The 22,221-nt window shown below is 37.7% G+C and overlaps 2 protein-coding genes across 8 annotated transcripts in view; both read right to left on the bottom strand.

Annotated features, from left to right (window-relative positions):
- PPP4R3B (protein phosphatase 4 regulatory subunit 3B) overlaps positions 1 to 14,552 on the bottom strand; it is a 53,111-nt gene extending 38,559 nt beyond the window's left edge. For 3 of the 6 annotated variants that reach the window (XM_045580755.1, XM_036435364.2, XM_036435362.2), the window contains exons 1-4: positions 13,955 to 14,551; positions 12,532 to 12,587; positions 4,388 to 4,486; positions 1,292 to 1,915 (exon numbers count right to left, since the gene is read on the bottom strand). In XM_045580755.1, coding sequence (XP_045436711.1) covers positions 1,292 to 1,915; positions 4,388 to 4,486; positions 12,532 to 12,587; positions 13,955 to 14,096 — 921 coding nt within the window. In that variant the 5' untranslated portion in view covers positions 14,097 to 14,551. Of the gene's footprint in view, positions 1 to 1,291; positions 1,916 to 4,387; positions 4,487 to 12,531; positions 12,588 to 13,954 lie in introns of all 6 variants that reach the window. The other 3 variants (XM_036435363.2, XM_036435361.2, XM_036435365.2) reach the window with 2 other exon arrangements.
- A 5,284-nt stretch (positions 14,553 to 19,836) lies between these two features.
- Positions 19,837 to 22,221, bottom strand: part of PNPT1 (polyribonucleotide nucleotidyltransferase 1) — a 35,928-nt gene continuing 33,543 nt past the window's right edge. For both annotated transcript variants that reach the window (XM_036435366.2, XM_045580756.1), the window contains exons 27-28: positions 21,268 to 21,315; positions 19,837 to 20,122 (exon numbers count right to left, since the gene is read on the bottom strand). In XM_036435366.2, coding sequence (XP_036291259.1) covers positions 19,964 to 20,122; positions 21,268 to 21,315 — 207 coding nt within the window. In that variant the 3' untranslated portion in view covers positions 19,837 to 19,963. The remainder of the gene's footprint in view (positions 20,123 to 21,267; positions 21,316 to 22,221) is intronic.

The following is a 22,221-nucleotide window of genomic DNA, read 5'->3' on the forward strand; positions in this document are numbered from 1 at the left end:
AACTTCCCTTACACTTATTACTGCTGAATAACAAAAAACTGCTCAGTGAAAAAATGATCTGGAGAAGTAAATGTTACATGAAAGGTAAAGTAACAATAATAGAAAGGTGAATAATGGTTGGAAGTATCATAAAATGGAATCTCATTACTAAATACTAAGCCAGAGATTGTCTTTGGTCTCGGGACACTCCTAAACTCTTAAAAATTACTGAGGGGCCAAAAGAGTTTTTACTATGTGGGTCATGTTTATCAATTCCATACTTAAAACTGAGATATTTAAAAATATTAACTCATTTAAAAGCTATTATGTTTATATAAATATTATTTTTATGAGAACAAACTATATGGCCCCAAAATTTAAAAACTTAGAAAGAATGGCTGTTTTACATTTTTGCAAATCTTTTCATGTTTGCCTTAACAGAGGACAGCTCGATTCACATATATCTTCTTCAGCATTCTGCCTGCTGAGATGTTATTGTTTTGGTTAAAATATAATGAAGAAAATAGAGCCTTACACTAACATGAAGCTGGAAAAAGGAAAACCTCAGAGACCTGTCTAAAAGGGCTTCAGGGATCCTGAATAGTCCACGGGCCATATTTGAGAACCACTACACAAAGTATATAGGTGTTGCTCAATAAACTTAGTGACTCATAGGGAAATAACGAGAATTATATAGGAAACTGTGCATATAGCATACTATCACAAGTGAAGAAAACTCTTCAAAATCCTGTTTATTACATTGTTAGGATATAAAAGATTAACATGATAAGTATGGTGTAAAAATCCTAATTTTCAACTCAAGGAGACAGAATAAAATCAACCTCACATAGAAAATAATCTAATCATCATTTCCTGAAAATGAATATTTTTCAATCCTGGCTGCACTTTGTAATTATTTGGGCAGTTTTAAACACTCATACTTCTACATATCCCAATAATAACTAAGTCTCACAAAATGGAATAAAAGATGATTTAAAAATAGCTGCTCCTGTTTGGAATGATGAAAAAGTTCTGAAAATGGACAGAGGTACTTAATGTTAAGAATTGTACACATAATGGTTAAAATGGTGAATTTTATGTCATGTATATTCTACCACAATTTTTAAGAAGAAGAAAAAAGTTAAAAAAAACCCAGCTACATCATAGGACACTTAAAAATATAAAAAGGTCACATTAAGATTCTCCTTCAGAAAGCCATGAGATAAAATCAAAGGAATGAAGAGCAGGTTGAACTATTACTGAAACTAAACACCTGAAAACAAAATTATGATGAACACCTTAGTTTACTTACCTGCAACATGCTGACTATCTCAACTTTGTTGAAGAAAATAAAAGATGTAAGAGTAGAAAGAAAATTCTCTTCAAAAACAGATGGCGTTGGCAAAATGATGTCCTGAATATACTGTACCCTGTAAGTTTGATGTATTTTTTGCCTTAGTTCAGAGTCTGTTATTGGTATAACTTCCTTAAACTTTGCAGTTTTTGTCAGGAATTCTCTATGTCTTTTTGGCTGAGCCAGAGAAGGGTCGTATTCAAGGCATCCCACGACGTCCATGATACACTCATCAGAAAACATTACCTCAAACAGAGTTGCCTTATTTAGAAATAAGATTCCTCTAATAATTTCATACAAATGGTGTAAGCCTTCAGTGTTTTCTAGGTTCTCACAAGCTTGGAAGAGCTGCAGTAGTTTTTTAATATAGCCTTCATTTTCCAAGGCCAGAGCCAGCTTTTCCCTACGGATGGGTGAGGAGAGAACTGAGGTAACTAAGTCAGCAATCTCTTCAAGTTTATTGAGTTCACATGTGGGCAGGTCAATCAGATGACTAGTTTCAGGCATTTCTTCAAATCGTTCTTCTTCAGATTCATCAATGAGGTCCTGTGTGACTTCCACTGATGGATCTTTACCTTGAACCTGAAAATATCCAAATATAGCTGGTTACCTTAAAATATAAATGCATTCAAATTTTTGCAAATCATATTACTGACCATTGAACTTAAGTAAAAATAAACTATCTACTCCTAGTTAAGAAAAGTCTAGTGATTTTAAGCATACGTCAAATAAGAGAATCAGAAGATTCACACTCTTTCTTTGGCCACTTCATTACACTGTGTAGCACTATTACTGGGAAGACCTAGGGGGAAAAATGACTGCAGTCAGATGCATAAACTACCAAAAACCTTCAGTGATAAGAATCGCTAGAGAGAAAATCTGACATTAATGAAAATGATAACAGTCAAAAGAGACTAAGTGGGCTATCACAGTCGGCTAACACTTTATAGGAAAGTAGAGGCCCAGAGCACAAAATCTGTTCACGGGGTGGGGTCCCCCTCAGCCTGGCCTGGGCTCGCAGGTGATGCCTTAGCTGTCAGTCGGACATCTTTAGTGTTCCTGCTGCTGCACTTGCCAGCCCTGAGCCCAGTTTCTGGCTGAATGGCACTCCCTCTGTGGGAGCGCAGTGACTACTAGGGGGCAGCTTCTGCCGAGTCTGCCCCCTGGTTGTCAGTGTGCATCATAGCTTGTTCCACCTTCAGGCCGAAATTGGCTCTCTAACATCCTCCAAAGTGTTCTGGATTGCAAGAGGGTGCAGGCCAGGGAGGAATGCTGGAGATTGGCTGGGGGTAGGCGCAGGAGGGCTCCAGGGTGTGTCCAGTTAGACTTGCTAAGTCCTGATCAGCCAGATCCCAGCAGCAAGCTAACCTACCGGTTGGAGCATCTGCTCCCTGATGGTCAGTGCACATCACAGTGAGCAGATGAGAAGCCTTAGCATATTATGCTTTGATTGGTTGAAGAGCGGACCAGATGACTGGACACTTAGCATATTAGGCTTTTATTATAGAGGATGGTAGCTAAAATGAATGTTATGATTAATTTCAAATTCCAGTGACAGTTCACAGCAAACATTGCCCTAAGGAGACAAAACTATTATATGTAATGTGGGTGCAGCCACTGTGGAAAGCATATGGAGTTACCTCAAAATATAAAAAATAGAGCTGCTTTATGACCCAGCGATTCTACTTCTGGGATTAAATCCGAAGAAACCTGAACACTAATTTGAAAGAATATATGCATCCTTATGTTCACTGCAGCATTATTTATTATAGTCAAGATTTGGAAGCAGCCCAAGCGTCCATCAGTGGATGAGTGGATTAAAAAGCTGTGATACATTTATGCAATGGCACACTAATTGGCAGTAAAAAAGATGAAAATATTATCCTTTTTGATAGCATGAATAGACCTGAAGGGCATTGTGCTAGTGAAATGAGTCCATTAGAGAAAGAAAAATACCAAATGATTTCTTTTATAATCAGAATATAATTGAACAAAAATAAACAAACAAAATGGAAACAGACTTAACAGCTGTCAGAAGGGATAAGTGCTGCTGAGGCTGGGTGAAAAGGGTGAAGGGGGATCAAGCAAAAAAACCAAAAAGACAAACCAATAAAAAATTCATAGACATAGACAACAGTATGGTGATTACCAGAAAGAAAGAGGAATGAGGGGAAGTGGAGGCAAGTAGAAGGGGGTTAAACGGTAATGGAAGGAACCCGACTTGGGATGGTAGACACACAATATATCAATGATGTATTATAGAATTGTACACCTAAAAACCTACATAATTTTAGTAACAGACGTCACCCTAATAAATAAATTCAATAAAAAAGAAAAAAAGAAATAAGTGTAATGTGGAATCCTGAATGGGATCCTGGAACAGGAAAAGGATACTGGATTTTAAACTGAGGATATCTGAATAAAGAATGGGCTTTCGCTAATAATGGTATATGAATAATAATAATGAACAATAATAAATGCTTAGTTCATTGATTGTGACAAGTGTATCATACTAATGTAAGATGCTAATAACAGGAGAACCGGGGTGGTGATGTCAGGGAGGGGAGTACATAGAAACTCTACTTTCTGCTCATATTTTCTGTAAATCTGAATCTTTTAAAATAAAAACTTTATTTTAAAAAATTTCAATTATCTGAGAGTTACCACTTATCCTATATCATGTAAGTTCTTCACAAGCCGAAACCATGAGCACTTTCGATCATTAGTGTGTGGTACATAGTATTCATGAACATTAGGCAAATGGGTGATGAAATATATAAAATCTTAAAGCTTTAGAACATAAACATTTAATTTTTTGTTTGTTGTAGAAAGATCTTGACATTTTACAGGGCATTAAAATCTGAAGTAATAAAATTATAACTAAAAAAATTAAGTAAAAAATTTTGCTGTAAAATATAAAAGAAATTTCTATATTACCAAAATCTCAATGAAGATATTACCTCTCCACATTATAATATGCATCTTTTAGGTAAAAAAAAAAAAATTCAAGAAGGCATATAAATGTTAAGTTAAATATTATTCAAAGACCCTTACCTGACAAATTTTCTCCCAGATCTCATCACAGCCAGCTTTTTCCTGAAAACTTAGAGCCAGATCATAGTTTTCAGCTTCTGACCAAACGATTAACGTATCCTGTTTAAAAACAAAAACTTCTAGATCATCACACTTAAAAAGAAACAAAGTATAAAAAAGACAATAAAAAAGACAGGAAACAGCACAGCAATGACAAATACCGTCCCATAAGTGGAATTATGTACACTCAACTGAAATCATATAACTCTATTTTGTTACCAATTGAAACTTTAGTGATATACTGGCAATGAAATAGTAGCTTTGACACTAAAACGACATTGAGCAATATTGTAAAACAAAAAAAGACCGAAACAGATTAGCAGGCTCTAGCTCATGTTACCAAGATAATGTTTAATGGAAAGTCTAGCCATTCTTGGCTAAACTGTAAGTAGATATTCTAATCATCTACTTTCTATTGTTTCCAGAAAGTCAGCTGTTCCACTCACTAACCACCTACAAGTTTATTTTTCTCTTAAGCCAGTTGTCTTTATTAAAAACTAAGGTCTGGGTTTAAACTAAAACATAGATACATGTTTAAACACTAAAATCACTGCAACACTCAAATAAAACAAAAATTCTTTTAGGATACATAATGAAAGTTTAATATGGCTAAAACTGTGATTTTCAAAATATAAATATTTGAATTTATACCCTAATTAGCAAAAATATAATCTACAAAAACACCTTATTTAATAATTGTTCATATGACCTCCTACTAAAAAATATAAAATTGTGAGTCCCATATTAAAAAAGGCAAAGTCTTCAAAATAAAAACTTTTCAATATTTTGGTAGTCCTAACCAATAAATTAAAAAATATGCTTTAATTAACCCAGGCCTCAGGTGACTACCTATTCTGCTGTGTGATCAGGTAAAAAGAACAGGTGAAAATCAGTTTTCTAGCTTCTGCCTAGGAAGGGAAGAAGGGAAATTCTTGGAAGGGAAATTTGCCACCGGATTATAAAATTTTATTTAAAAACTCTCAGTGGCTCCTCCATCTACAGGAGAGGTTTTGGAATTTTTTTTTTTTTTAAACAAACCCAGTTGTTTTTTTTTAAACTCCTTTTACAAACAAAATGTACTAAAAATCTCCATGTTAAAAAAAAGATAAAAACTGCGCTAGTTAGGTTAAAGTACTAAGACAACTGCTCAGGGTCTATGTAGTTTACTCAGTCCCTGAGTTGTCTCAGATCCCTCTTCAAAACAGCTTCATGAACAGGGGTCTCCAAAAATTTTTTACCTGTGCTCAAATTACTTAGGTTATATACAGGAACAAAATATTAATATAGCAATACTTTTAAAATAGAAATAGAAAGGTTTACATAAAGATAAAATAAATAATACTTTTAAATGTTTGAATTATAATTTCTCTATACCATTAACATCTTAAGATTCAGTATACATTTAAGACTCAGTATACTCACAAATGACAACAGACACAAATCTGTATTTAACATCACCTTTTTAATAATTTTGAACTTTTGGGAGGGGTAACTTCTTGTAAGATCTATGTTATCACTGTTTCTTTTTGACTGAACAATACATTAAGAGTATAAATGTCAGTTTAATTATTACCTTGTTCACTTGCATTTTTTGTTACCAACCATTTTTAAGACACTTATTTCTTTTGTTAGGGTTACAGTTTAGTTTAAATTGAAAAATACCTGTAAACAGTTATTTACACAGGTAGGCTACAATAATTCATAATAGATAAAGAACGCTTTTCATGGAAATATTACTCTTCTCTCAGAAAACTGTATGTTTTTGACTCTTGACCATGTAACTTTATATTAAATATTTAGCAAAATAATTTCTGAAAATGGGTTTTCTTCTCAAATTCTAGTGCTTCAAACTATGCATTCCATTTTGGAAAAAATGAAATCCGAAACCCTTATTCCAGGCACCAAAGCCTTTTCAATTTTGGTTCTAATCTATCTTCTTAGAGAAAGTCCAGGTAAGCAGCAAAGTCTGAATTAAGGTTACCTGAAACTGAATCATATCATTTTTTTTTGTTTTGTTTTGTTCTTTCCTTCCAATTCCTAATGGAAACTTTTCCCCATAAGCTAGTCAAAATCCCTGAAACTAAATGGGATTTATATTCAGAATCCTTTCAATGCAAAAAGGATTGACTTTGGGAAATGCCTTCTTTGGGGGCAGATCTGGAGCGAAGCCCAAGAATCCTTATTTTTAACTAGGATCTGAGGTAATTCTTTGGATAAGTCAAATTTGAGAACCTGACCCAAGTGTATCTCTAGTTGATAAACTGAGGATAGGGAAGTGCCATCAGAGTAGTCACCTTTCAGCTCTATGTATCTACTCAAAAGGGTGACAAACCCCATTCTTCCTCCTGTTCCCCCTCTACATTGTTGTTGCATGAAAAAATTATTGGGAAGAAGCACTCTTTAGATTTATTTATTCCATGGGTTAGTGTAAAAGCTCTTATGTGAGCAGAGAGTTGGCACAGAATATATAAAACAGAATGAGAAGTGTCAGCCTATCTAAAAAGCATAGATAGAGCCAAGTTCAATTTTTCATAGTAAGGTCTGCTTTTCACCATTGTGTTTTGTGATATGTTTTTTGCTCATTTGTGTGGCACACAGCATTGGCCTTACTGTAAGATTATTATGAATATAGTTCTCTCACTGAATTTATGTGTCAGGTACTGTGCTGAAGCACTTTTCATACATTAATTCACAGCTATTCTACAATGCAGGTAATATCTCTATTTAAAAGATGAGATTCAGGGAAAATTTGCTCAAAATAACACAACTAGAAATTAAACCCACATTTCTATTTATATGCCACATGATAAATGTGATTAAATTCTAAAAACCCCCATAAAATTCTTAACAACTTTGCTTCCCAAGCTTCTCCCCGGTGGCACTGTTTATCTAGGCATCTCCCTAAACACATAGATAAGAAAAACCTGTCTCCATCTGATTCCCAGATTCCTCCTTGGTCCCACCACAAACCACCACCCAGAACACAACTCTACCTATCGCCTCACCCAATCCTTTAAAGCTAATCATTCACATTCTCTAGTCATGCAACTGATCTATAACTCAAAGTACAGAGTGAAGAATACTCATTACAAATTCATGCTGTCATTCAAAATTATAAAAATCTCATTCTCCCTTATATACTCACTAGTCCATTCCCTACAATAACTCTCAGGCTAAACCCCTAATTTTATTGTTTTGTTTTTCCAGTTAAGAGCTAGGTACAATAAATATATGATCATTTTCATCCAAACCTTCATCTCAGAGGGCATTCTACTAACCAAAACCTAGAATATTTGCAATCTTTCTCTTGCAGGATATGGAACAGCCATTTGTTGAATGAATGACTGTCCTTCCCTTACCAAAATTCTGTTCTTCCTTGGTGTGAAGACATTTTCCTGATTCTCTACTTTTTCTAATTGCTTCATCTTCCTCTTTACCGAATCTTCCTTCTTCCTCATCACCAAACACCTAATCCAGCAGTCTGCCCTGTCAATTCTATCTCCAATACATGTTTCAAATCCATCCATCCCTTTCCATCTTCACTGCCATCACTTCTAACCTGACCCAACATTATCTCTTGCTTAGACTATGCAGTGATCTCTCAACTAGTATCCCATCCCTCAATTCCTCAGATTGATGTTACTATTTTGGATCATGTCATTCCTTGAATGAAATGTTTAAATGGACTTTTAAAAAACCAAAGATAGTGACTAACCCATAGCATCACTCACCCAAGTATAACTGGCTGAATAAATTAATGTGGACAATTCGACAAGGCTCAGTCAGTTCTATTCTATGCTCTGAGCAAAGGCTGTCTTGCAGCTAAAAATATCATTTAATGATTTTCAAATTAGAATCTCCACCACAACAAACTCCTACTGTATTTCTAGTCCCGGGTGTTCTTTATAAGACTTTTCAATTTATTCTATAATCATTTTAAAGCCTAAATTAAAATTAAAAAAGCAAGGCACAGAAGTTTATGGCATGCTACTTATATGCCATATACTTATATGCCTATACATATATATTTTTTTTACATATGTATAGAACCTCTAAGAAACTATACAAGAAAATGGTAACACTGGTAGCTTCTAGCAAGGGAAACTGTATGGATGGAGTCCAGGATGGGAGACATTACCAAATACTGTCTGAATTTTTAATAATGTGAATGTATTATCCATTTAAAACAAGCCTCTAGCCAAATGATTAATGTAAACCTGCTTTCTTCTCAACTTCCCAGTTTCTGGGGGGAGCCATCATTTTCCTGGTTCCAAAATTCAAAAACCCTACCAGTAACTTTTGATTCATTCTTTTTCATCTATAACCATTCACCAAATCTTCCAGCACTTCCTTTAAAATATACTGGAGTTCTCATCCTTTCCCATTCCATTTACTACACTGAAAGACTTTCCCTTTTTTGTATCTGAATTATTGCAAAAGGTCTTGCTACCTAAAGCTCGTTTCCCTCCACACCCTCAATTCATTATTCATGACTTTGCCATACACCTTCTGAGACACAGTATCACTTTCTTCTTGTTGGGTCCCTACTCAAGAACCTATAATGGCTCCCTTTTGTTTAGTGAACCAAGCTCTCAAATAAGAAATCTAGGCTGCAAATAGGCTTAATACCTTTTGTTTTAGGTGTACTATTTCCTTCTCTATCACAGTTCCTATAGCAGATACTGTACACAACCAGAGTGAAGTTTTTCTTAATGATTCTAGCCAAAATCAATCTCTCCCTTCTAATTTTCTCTTTTTTTAAAATATATATTTTATTGATTTTGTACAGAGAGGGAGAGAGATAGAGTTAGAAACATCGATGAGAGAGAGTCATCAATCAGCTGCCTCTTGCACACCCCCTACTGGGGATATGCCCGCAACCAAGATACATGCCCTTGACCGGAATCGAACCCGGGACCTTTCAGTTCCCAAGCCAACGCTCTATCCATTGAGCCAAACCGGTTTCGGATCCCTTCTAATTTTCTATTGCCCAAGTCTGTGGAATACATTTGCTTTTCATATTTTGTGTTGGTATATACCTACTGTATAGTCATTAAACTTAGCCTGTGCCTTAGTTGCTGTATCTGTGAAATTCTTTAATCATCTTTCAATAGAGTTAAAACACTTTATCAGCTTATTATCATTCTGTAATTGTTTCACCTGTTAGGTCTTGACTCTCAATAAAACCAAGGATGAGAACTTATACCTTTCCTAAACCCAAATGAACACAAATTGTGTTACATAAGAGGTACATATCCCAATGACACTTTCAAGACCAGTGGGGCTGAGTCTACATGACTTAAAAAAAAATTGTTGGCATATGTACCAGGCACTTTATTATCCATTTAAAATAAGCTGTATGGTAATGCTCTTCCCTTTCCAGTGTGTATTGGCTCTTTTCAGGTAAGTATGTCTTCTCTTTCCCATTTACTACATCAGTATTGTCCACAGTATGCAAGAAAAGTAATGTGAATCATGATAGCCTACCGATATTTGAGTATGTAACATTCAACTAAACTCTAACTTATTTTGAACACACAATTCATTACTTAGCTCACTTTAGAACTATAATGTTAAAAAAATATTCCTCTCTGAATTTATTCAATGTATTTTAATATAGTAAAATATCCTATAAACTATGAATATATCATTCATTCAGTAGTTTTTTTAAGCTAAAATCCACTAATGATCAATATACTTCATATAAATTTTGGAAATAATAATTTTTAGAATAATTTACTGAATAACTTAAACGACGTTCTACAAAAGGTAGAACTTAGAAAAATAGCAATGTGTTTGGAAATTCCAATTTGTGTAACTTGGTAAAAAGTGCAAAAGGAACAAGACTTTGGTGAAAATATGAAAAATCGTTCAAAGCTTAGCATAACCTCTAAATGGCTCTTCGATTTATATTAAAAAAGTACACTCAATTTAAACAAAAATAAAGTGACCTCATTTACACAGGTTTATCATTATTACATTCAATTGTTATTGCCAAAGTTTTCTTAAACTTTAATGTTTTTAGTAAAAGTACCTCAATTAGAAAAAAATGTATAGTCCAGTAGTGTATTATCTGAATGTGATTAGCAGAAAACATTTTCCTAACAGCACAAAATCTTTTTTTTAATTAAAATTTTTTTCCCTCCAACACTTTAATTTTCTCGTAGTGTAACATTACAAACAAAACCATGTCCCAAAGTTTCTAAATACCACTGTATATTTTTGGACTAATGCTGGTGGACTATTTTATATACCAACCTCTGCCATAATGTGTTTTCCAATAGTAACAATAGCCAAAAGATCTTGAAAACAATTTGAGAAGAATTCATATTATAAGTAGTTTGTAGGGTGTCACATGTAAAACCACAGTTCCTGAGTATTTTATATTCACGGATAGGGGGGGAAAAAACAAAAACACAACCCCCCCCCCACACACAAAATTTTAGTATTTCTTTCCCCTCAAACAAGCAAGTAAACAAAAGACCTCGTAAGTGGCTATCTGGCAAAATTCAGGGCAAAGAGAGAGTAACCATCTGTCTGACTTAGAAATTAAATTAAATTTAGTGTGTTATACCTTAAAATGTTTAAGGTATAGGAAACATCTTCAAGTGTTCAAAACAGGACAAATGTTTGATTCTCCATCAGGAAGGATACATAATATTTCTAATTAGAGGGAAAAAACTCCTAAATTATTTAGTTTAAATGAATGTTGGAAACTAAAAAAATATTTCAAAGAACTAATTAAGAATATATTGCATACACAAAACAATTGTTTAACAGTAAGACTTTTACTAATAATGCATTGTGCAACAAACATAGTTTCATTCCTCCAACAGGAAGTATTTGTTTCTGGGTACTGAAATTTTCATTGGCCCTGAAGAAAGTAGGCATCGATGATGTAAATATCTTAACATAATTTATCTTTTCCTTCAAAAATCTCTGCCATATTCACTTTACATACCACACAAAAATAAAACTGGAAATAATCCAAATGTCTAACAATAGGTGTATACCATACATCAGAAACTGTACAGTGGTTTGTTTTTTAAACACACAACTAGATCTACATTAACATGAACAAATCTCCAAAATAACGTTGAATGAAAAATGAAAGTTGCAGAATACATGTAAGAATACGAGATCAATTGTATCAGTTTAAAAACACACAAAAGACTACATATTATTCATGGGTACATACATATGCAGAAAAGGTATAAAAGCATGTACAGAAATAATACACATCAACTTCAGAATAGTGTTTACCTACAGGGAAGATAGAGAATGGATAGAATGAGATGGGTACAAAGGGGGCTTTAACTCTACTCACAAAGTTGAAAATTACAAAAAGATTTGAAACAAATATGATGTTAACATTGTTCGATCTGGTGGTGTTACACAGAAACTCATTATATTATTCTCTATACTTTTCAATTTTGAAATCTTTCATAATAAAAATAAAAACATTCACAGAATAAAGAAAAAGTTGAATCACTGCTGCCATTCCAGATTAAATATTATAATTTGGTATGCTAAAACACAACACAGGTTTTCTTTTCCCAAATAAGACAATAAATATTAACAGAAAACATTATATAATTCACAATGTACACTTTTGCAAAAGTATCACTTATTCTTATATTAAAAAATACAATTAAAAAACAGGATTTCAATGCTTCTACTTCAAAACTCTATCTTTGCTTGAGTTAAAGGATCTAATTTCACACTACAAACAGGCTTTCCTTGCTTTCAAGAGTACCCCTTTGAATGTTCTTGTATGCCACTTCCTTTAACTGTGGTTGGGAATAAAAGGCTTAGTATACAGGGTATAGCAGAGACCTGGCTAACTAAGTTAAATAAGACCAATGAATACATTGTATTCAAATATAAACAAACAGTGGCTCAATTCAAAGATAATAAATTATTTCCAGTACATAAACTTTCACTTTTCAGTTTGAGACTTTTAACCTGTAAGGGAAATATATATGGTCTGTTACTTTGTTTACCAAACATTTTTTCTTGTCAGGAAAGCTTTCCCATTTTTGTCAGATTAATACTTCCTTGATCACAGATGAAGTCTTTCAAATTAAAGATAAACAACTACTTGCCTGTTGTTTCTGATACGCAGTGTTTGGATTTATCTTTGATTCCAAAAGTAGTGATCCTGAAAAGATAAAAAAAAATAATAACATAAGTGTCAATTTATAAAACCTGAATAAAAAAAAATCCACATTAAAAAAAAAAAATCATCTCATGTTCCCTTCACTCAACTAGATAGCTTAAGTAATCAAATGTACTCTAATTCACATTTTCCTCTCCAGATCTGAATTTCACATTTAATTTACAACATATCACCCTATTCCAAGAAACCCTTAAATTGGGGGGGAAAGAATCCACCTAAGACAAACATTCAGACCAAGAAGAAAAGGATGTTAATACTTTAAACAATAACGAATTTAAAACAAATAAATAAAAGACTATAAGGAGACTTAATGACTATTAAAAGTTTTATTGAAACAAAATCTTAAGGTCTAAATGACCACTTGAAGCCGAATTCTTTTTTTTAACAGTTATTTTATTGCATTTCCAGTTTAACAAGTAAAACAAAGTACAAAGGACCACAACAAAGTACACAAGTTACAGAACTGCTTTTCTCCTTTTCTCCTTTAAGAACAAAAGGACACACTGCATGTAGAAATAAACATCCATGACTATTTCAAGAAAAAGTACAAGAGTACAAGATACATTTGTACAAGTACAAATCTAATGTTTCTACCGTCTGCACGTAGTTCCCAGATTACAACGAGAAAGGTGCTTTCAACGCGACTGTACATTTCACGATCGAAGAACACTCGCCACAGGACTCGTACAATAAATAAGGCGACGAATACGTGTTTACTCTCTGCTCGGGCGCCCCGACTTGCTCGGGCTGTGAAGAATGTACAGTCCCCCCTCCTCCCCGGCCCCCCCAAGCCACCCGGGGGGACCCCGCCGGCGGAGGGAGGCGCCCGTGCGTGCGGGTACCGTGGCAACAGACGGCAACAAGCCCAGGCTTCCCAAGGTGCCTGCTGGGCCCCCAGCACCTGTCTGTCCACAGCGGCAACTGGGGGCTCCGGTGGAGACGTCCGTTCAAGAACAAAGACTCAAAGTTCCACAGAACCTTGTGCATCAGACACGGACGAAGATAAAAATGAAAAGAGGAGGGAGCACGGGGTCCCCGGGGAGTAGGGATCAATACCTTGTCTCTGCGAGCTTCCTCCCCTCTTCCAACACGTTCCCCCCTCTTCCAAAAAGAAGAGACTGGAGAGGAAGGGGTCAAAAGCCTTACCGGGACGGGAGGCGGGGGAGCAGAGGGTACATGCGGACAGAGTAGTTTGTTGTGACCGTCCAGAAAGTGCAGACACAAAACCAAGGCGGCTGTGGGTGCGAGGCGGGCGGCGGTGCCAGCACCCCGCCTCCGGCCCAGGCCGCGGGGCTGAGCCCGGCCTGGAAGCATCCCTCCCCGCTAGCCTACCGTCCCAATAACCTTACCGTCCGACTCCGCCCGAACCAGCAGCGACATCCCCTTGAGCTCCTCCACGTACGTGGACGAGACGTGCCCAGTGCCTCGGTCGTCCCATTGCCGGTCTTCATTCAGGGTATAGACCTTCACTCGCCGCCGCGTATCCGACATCGTGGCCGCTGTTCCCACCGGTCCAGACGCGGCCGCCTCCACGTCCCCCTCGTCCTCGCCCCTCCTCACTCTTGAGAAACAGTAGCGGCGGCGGCGGCGGCTCCGGCTCCGGAGAGGCCCAAGTCCACCATGGCTCTCAAGGTTCAGCCGCGGGAAGGGGCCACAAGAGCCCACCGGGGCCTCTCGGCCGGACCCCCGGGACCTCTCACTTTATCCACACACACACCCACCCTCCCCTCCCTTTGCCCCCCGGAGCTCGCACGCTCTCCCGCCGCCGCCGCGGTAAACTCCTACACATCCGCCATCTTGTAACCCGATTCTCCCTGCCTTTCTCTTCCTCCTCCAGCAGGCTCGCACGGGCTGTCCTAGCAGGGGCTACGGCGGCCGACGAGGCTTACGCGCCGTCGCTCAGCTTCCGCTCGCGCTTCCAGGGCCCGCAGTACGCGGCGTTCTCGCGAGGAGGAGGGGTGCTGAAGTGAGGGGGGGGAGGGCCTGAGTGCGCGTTCTTCCTTTCTTGGCCACGCCTACGGGCGCGGGATCTCGGCTCGGGGTAGTGGTTCTCGCGATATCCCCGGCCCTCGGCTGGTAACGCGAGACATCATGAGTAGGCGGGGAGAAGTGAGGCTTAGTCTCGATTCGTCCGTTTTGCACGCGGCGTGTGACGAATCGTGCGACCCTTCCTCTGAGGAAAAGCAAAGCGAACATGGGAGGTATGCATCCTAGGGCGGGACTAACCCACCCTGAGCAAAAAGGGAGGAGGTGTGCTCGCTCTCCCGTTGTGGAAGCTCATTCAGTCAGCCACGGGAGAAAAAGAATTGAAACCTCTTTCTTCTGTGAAAATGTAGGAACGTGGAGTCTTTTGTAAGGCAATCTGAAAACCAGATGGGAGTCTGTTACAGTTCAGCATCTCCTCAGGAAGTGTTTGTTTTCTGCATCCCCTGACGATTATAACGAACCGAAAAAGAAAAAAAAGGTGTTGACAATTTCCTATTTCCCGCCAAAGCGTTTCGCCGTTAGCTTTGGTCGCTGGCCGTTGGAAAGCATGTTTTCCGCTTCATGAAAATACAGCCCCCTTATTGTGGTGTAACCTCAGAAAATAAGCCTTGAGAGAGGTTTAGGGAACGGGTTGAGGTTTAGGTACCGTGCTGTTGCCACGGTACCCGCACGCCCCCTTTTTAACACACCCCAGAGCATGGTTTTGACTTTTTTTTTTTAAAGTTTCTCTTGTGGGCATTTCTTGTGCTATCTATCGGGATGTCTAGTGCACTGAATAAGCGAAGGAGGAATTCTCGGGGCATTCACGTTGGTTGTCAAACATTGGTCGCGGAAAGACGCGCACTGCGCAGTTGTTTGTTTTAATCCCCGTTCGTTTTTGGTAGAATCCTTTTATTTCTTTATGACAGTTTCACCTCGCTCTGCCGCTAGTTCTCCATAATCCACAGGCTTGAAATGTGAAAATCAGTCGAGTTGCACGTGTTGACCCTGCAGGGCATTCTGGGAATTGTAGTCATTACTTAACGGTCTTGTCAGAACGTGCTTTTGTTTTGACTGGCTCCTCCGTGTGGACACCCTTCAGAGGCGCTTTAAAACGAGAGCAGGCGCCTGATTAAAAAATAATCGTAATATGAAAATCTGGATACACAAGGTGGTTTTTTAAATTTACAGAGGACCTCGGAACCCACTAATTGCTACGTTGATACGGGACAAAAAAGGCATTTTAAACTCCGAGAAAAATATTTCTTTCTTGGGTCAGAGCAAGCTTCACGTAGATAACTTTGAGCCTGATGTTAGAGGATGCCTGAGTGGGAGTTTAGTTTGCAAAGGTGTTCAAGGCTGAGGGGATAATGTGTTACTGGCCTAAAATAACTTTTATAAACTTATATATGTCAAAGGAATGAGAACTATACAGAAGTCACTTTATGTGTTAAGAGGTTAATAGCCTCTGGACAAAATTGGGAAATAATATGAATCATTTTCTCAATTTATTCAGTCATTCAGTAAATATTTGTTGAGCTATGCTATAAGCGTGGATATTGGTCTATATAGTGAATAAACTAGAAAAAGCTCCTCTTTTCATGGAGCTTATATTCTAGTGTAAGAAGACAAACAAATATATGCCAGGTACTGATAAACATTATGACCAAAAATAGAGTAATAAAAAGGTTAGAGAGTGAATTTGGAAAGGGTAAAGTGTTTATTCAGTAAGTCCTCGGAGGAAGGCAATGGACCAAGCTTTTCCCTAGGGAGAGGAGATATATATATATATCTCCTTTATATATATATATCCTTTATATATATAAAGAATTGCCATATATATATATATATATATATATATATATATATATATATATCCAGGAATCAAGTACAAAGGCCTTGTGGCTGTTGCATGTTGAATGAGTAAGTGGGATAGCAAGGAAACCAGTGTGACTGAAGTGGGGCAGAAAAGGGGAGAAATGGGGAAAAATAAGGTTGGAGTTGGGACAGGGGGATATTTTGCAGGGCCTTGGATTTTACTTTGAATGAGTTGAAAATCTCTTGGAGAGTTTTGAATTAAGTTTCAAAGCAACTCTCCCATCTTCTCTTTAGAATTTCTTTTCTGGTATAGCCCCTGAGATCTGGTGACTGAGAAATAAAGGAGCAGATTAAACCCCTGGACTCATCTCTACCCCTTACTAGATTCTCAAGTACAAGCACTGCAGTAGGTAAAAGGAATTCACTCTCACCTACTGCAGTAGGCCCATCTTACATTTGTAGAGATTGACATTTGCAAGGCCAGGGCAAGTATACAAATGGAAGACCATATATCATAAGTCTAAATATTTTTAAGTTTTAAATCAAGCAAACAAACTGTTGAAATATATTTTCTCCAACCTTTGGTATACTTTGAAAATCTATTTTCATAATGACCAGGAAGCCAGAGTCAAATATAGAATTCTTTTTTTTAATATATATTTTATTGATTTTATACAGAAAGGAAGAGAGAGAGATAGTTAGAAACATCGATGAGAGAGTCATCGATCAGCTGCCTCTTGCACACCCCCTACTGGGGATATGCCTGCAACCAAGATACATGCCCTTGACCGGAATCGAACCCGGGACCCTTCAGTCCCCAAGCCGACGCTCTATCCATTGAGCCAAACTGGTCCTGGCCAAATATAGAATTCTTGATTTCCTTAAGTTCCAGAGTCTCCCTCTGGGCCCATCTAGTCTGCCATCCTTCTCTTCTCATACCTCAGCTCTGTCCTGCAGTTTGACAGTTCTTAATTGCACACATAGGATACCCCAGCTGTTTGCCCAAGCTCTGTCTACATTTCCTGAATATAGTCAATCCCCCCCTTGGCCACTCTTAAGGAAGATAGGATTTGGGAAGAAGACTGCGTATACCTTGGAAGCAGGCTTGGCCTTTGAGGTGGACACATCCTTTGGTTCCATGAACTTAATCACCCTCAGGGGAGAAGCATGGACAGAGAGCCAGAACAGATCCTTCTAAAACACAGGGACCAGTGGTTACTTGGGTCTGAGGGCAATATTGCACTGAAACAATGTTTTTTCTTGGAAAGGTTATTTTCTTCAGTCATCAAAGTTCTACTCCAAGGATAAAGATATATTTATATAATTTACATATATTCTTATATAATAAAAAGTTGATATGCTAAATGTCTAGTCGTCCATTCAACCAATCAAAGCATAATGTGCTAATGATATGCTAAGGCCACTCAACTGCTTGCTATGACGTGCACTGACCACCAGGGGACAGTCGATCGGTTGACCAGTCACTATGACATGTACTGACCACCAAGGGGCAGATGCTTGCTGCTGGGGTCTGGCCAATTGGGACTGAGCAATACGGGTGGACATGCCCTGGATCCCTCTCTATCTCTGATTGTGCACCTGTGGGGTCCCTTGGCTGGCCTGTGCCCTCTTGCAAACCTGGACCAGTTGGAGGATGTTGGAGAGCTGCTTTCAGCTCCAGCCCAATCCCACAGGCCAGGCTGAGGGACCACACTGGTGCACAAATTCGTACATGGGGCCTCTAGTGTTTATGTATTTACTAGAGGCCCGTTGCAGGAAGATTCATGCAATGGGCCTTCTCTTGGCTGCTGGCACCGGGTGCTGGAGGAAAACCAGTGCTGGAAGCCAAGGGAAGGAAGGCCTATTGCATGAATCTCTTAATGCAACGGGCCTCTAGTAATTATATAAACAGCCTCTATATCTGTTTCAAGCATTAACTGAAAATCATGATTCCTCCAGCTCTTATATCAAGAACATCCATGTACACACAATCAAAATGTGACCTCTATTTGATGAGTAAATGCTTTTTCTGTATTTCCTAAATATTTTCTAAATTTGAAAAATGTACTGCCTCATTTTAGATTCCCACTTATAATATTTACTCCACTATGTTCATGGTTTTGCAGCCAGTTAGAAGGGCAATATATCATTAAAAACAGCTCAAAGTAACTACCTCAACTCCAAAGTCACTACCTCAACTCCTTACTATATTTGTTAACTATACTAAGGAAATAGGTATGAGCTCTGAATATGGCAAGTTCTAGTTTGTAAAATATTTGTAAGAAAGTCAAGTGGGCAAAAAGGTGAGCCACAAGATGACCAAGAATAAATAGGAAGAAATCCATGATAGTACCAAATGTAATCTATTATTTATAAGTTTTTCAGATATTTGAGAATTACAGGAAGTAAAGGTTAGTTATCTTTTCTAAGGTACTAGGGGACCAGTGCACAAATTTGTGCACCTTGAAAGGAACTGTGGGCCCTGAGGCTGTGGTGGGCACAGGGGTGGGCTCTCTGCCCATCCTTTGAGCCCCTGCCAAGCCTCTCCAATTGTTCCTCCTTGTCTCCTGTCTGCCAGAAGCCCCGCTCCCAGTGCCACCACTTCCACACACTGATGGCACAGGCCCCGCTCACACTTGCTGACAGTGTGGAGACGTTGGGGCTGGCAACAGCAACAGGTGTGAGTGGGGCCGGGGCCAGCGCCACAGCAGGTATGAGCACCAGGCAGGACTGTGGCATGCAGGAGCTAAGAATTTCAGTAACCACCAGAGGCTCGCCTTGATGACAGCAACTGGAGCCAGGTCTTGGTCTGGGGCCCCTGCTTACCTGCTCCATCATCCGGCTGCAGCGGACACCCGTCACATTCCATGCTCTGTGGCCTGTTGTCAATGCCCACCATGTTCCATGTATGCTCCCAGGTACTCAGCACACGCCATAGCGACCTATTGTTCAGTTCTACCATTTAGTCTATTTGCATATTAGAGTTTTATATATATATAGATATGTATGAATGGTTTACTTAAAAAAAAATTTATTTCTAGAAAGAGGAAGGGAGGGAGAGAGAAACATGGGTTGCTCCTGCTCATGCCCTGACTGGGGATTGAACAAGCAATCTGAATTTTCGCTTTGACTGGAACCGAACCTGCTACTTTTTGGTGTACAGGAGGACACTTCAAGCAACTGAGCCATCTGACCAGGGCTCGGTAACTTTAAGAAATAAATATTTTTTATTGATTTTAGAGAGGAAGGGAGAGTGAGAGTGAGAGAGAGATAGAATCACTCTCTCACTCATTGGCTGCCTCCTGCACCCCCCCCCCACTGGGTGACAGCCCGAACAATTCCTTGATTGGAATTGAACCTGGGACCCTTCAGTCCACAGGCCAATGCACTATCCACTGAGCAAAACTGGCCAGAGCACTAGGTAACACTTGAAGTAAAAAATGGCACATGTAAATAGGCATTTTAATATAAATCATTAGAATATATTTATAGTATATATAAATCTATACATTAGGAGATACTATTGAAATTTTGCTCTACAGATTATTACTCTAGAATTCTCTTTAAAAAACATATCATGAGGAAGAATTAGAAGATGACTGTGAAACAGGTTCTTCCATTACAATACTGCTTTTGTCATGTAGAGTTTTAACAACAGTTGTAGCTGGAGACTGCAGCACTTTGCGAGAAAGCCTCATTCTTCCATCAGCTGGATCACGTCCAAAATATTTGACCTGTGTTAAAGAAACAAATTTACTTTTAATGATTTTCCTTGTTTACTGAAACGATAGCTTAGGGCTAAGTGAGGGTATATGCTAATAAATATAATTTGATTAAGTAGTGATTATAACAAAGGAAAAGAGATGGGGTATTATTTGCCTAATTATAATCTTCTGTTAGATTCATTTGTGCCTTTTATTCTCTCCAGAAGAGGCAGGTCCCTACACCAGAAATCAAGTGAAAGTCATGATAAATGATTCTACAAGGGCTTTTGAGCCTAATTGTGCTATACACTATACAGGATTACACTAGGTCACTCAGACTACTGCTCAAAGGACTATCACTGGAGATTATTTGGCTTGACCTTAGGCAATGAAAGTCAGGGGGAACTGTGGGAGTATTTAAAATCCCTTATGATGTTAAAAAAAAAAAAAAAAAGTCTTATACAGAGATATTATGTCTTAGTTCTCATTTTTCCCTAGGGGCTACTTGAATAATGGGCTTGTAGGTTGGAAATAAATTAGAAGCCATAGTTACTCAGATCATGGTATTAGGTATAACTGGAATGAAAGGTGGTGTGGCCCAAGAGACTCGGGCCAATAAGTTCTTTCATCAATCCAAAAGGACTATTAAAAAAGGCCAATTTTGTTATCAATTCTGGAGCTAAACAATATGGCTTTTATCTAACTAAAAAACTTATAGCCTCAAGCAGTGTAGAAGAAATTAAAGAGTTCCAGCTCTTTAAATATGACATTCAAGACCCTCAACAGAGTTATCAGGGTTCTCATGTCCTGTCACTAAGTCACTTAACTGCATAGCCATCACTGACCTGATCACATAATTTTAAAAGCTCTAAATGGGACTCTTCTAACTAAACTGTAAACTATAAACTCCTTGAGGCAACAAATTGTCTTAAGTCCTTAATGAGTCTATTTAAGCAACCCTGCGGTTAAAAAAGACACACGCCCTGGTTAGAGCTTCCTTCCTTCAACACCACGGTAGTGGGTTCAATCTCCAGTCAGAGCACATATTGTACAAGAAGCAACCAATGCATGCACAAATAAGTGAAACAACAAATGTAGATTTGATTCTTTCAGCTTACTTTTTGAAACTTCAAATACAATTTACAATTCTAGGCTAAAGGGGTGAATATAAGTACCTGAATTTCTTGGCCAACTTCTAATCCTAAGGCAGTGGGATGCTGAATCTGAAAGAGAACATGTTAAACTATTAGTTGTCATTTTATAATTACTTAATATCTATGGTACTACACATTTTTCCCTAAGTCGAAAATAGTTTTAGTGGTTTTTCTGATTATAAAATCATAATTATAAAGATTTAAAATAGTACATAAATATTCAGATGATAGTAAAAAACATCTAAAACACTTCTATATAAATTATTGCTAACACTCCAATGAATATCTCATCAAATGTTTCCCTATTTAGTGTTTGTATTACATTTATTAAAATGGACCGTTTTGAGCTTGTTTCATTCAATGTGCTGACGTCTTTTCATAGCAATAAATGAAACATTACAATTGAGTACTAAAATGATATAATTTGTATAAACAATTCCCTATATATTGTCATTTACTTTTGTTTTAAAATTCCAGTGCTGCAAGTGCTGATTGGTGAATATAGGTGAAAGCTATATGGGTTTCAGTGTATTTTCCAAAATAAAAAGTTAACAAAAAATTAACTGCAGTGTTGGAATGCTTATGTATTCACCTACTCTTAATTATCCTCTTAGAACAAAGACCTATGTAGAACTCTTAAGTCCAAAGGTATTCATATATATTTACCAAATATTTTCCAAAAAGTTGGCTCCAATTTATATTCCTATCAGCACTGTAGGAAAATGCCTATTTTTTTCCCACATTCTTATCTATATTGGGAATTTTCAACTATCATAAAGTTGAAAAATGATAACTTTATTTGCATTAAAAAATACTGTAGGTACTGAATATCTTGGTTGGCATTAAAAAATGATTGGTCTGTCATATTTGCTCCTTTTCCTATTGATATTCATCTTACTAATCTCTATAAGATCTAAATATATTAATATGAAATATTTGTCATGTTACAAGCATTTTTTTTATTAAAATATATTT

The sequence above is a fragment of the Pipistrellus kuhlii genome, unplaced genomic scaffold (genome assembly GCF_014108245.1).
Source record: "Pipistrellus kuhlii isolate mPipKuh1 unplaced genomic scaffold, mPipKuh1.p scaffold_m20_p_13, whole genome shotgun sequence".
In the NCBI taxonomy this organism is placed as follows: Eukaryota; Metazoa; Chordata; class Mammalia; order Chiroptera; family Vespertilionidae; genus Pipistrellus; species Pipistrellus kuhlii.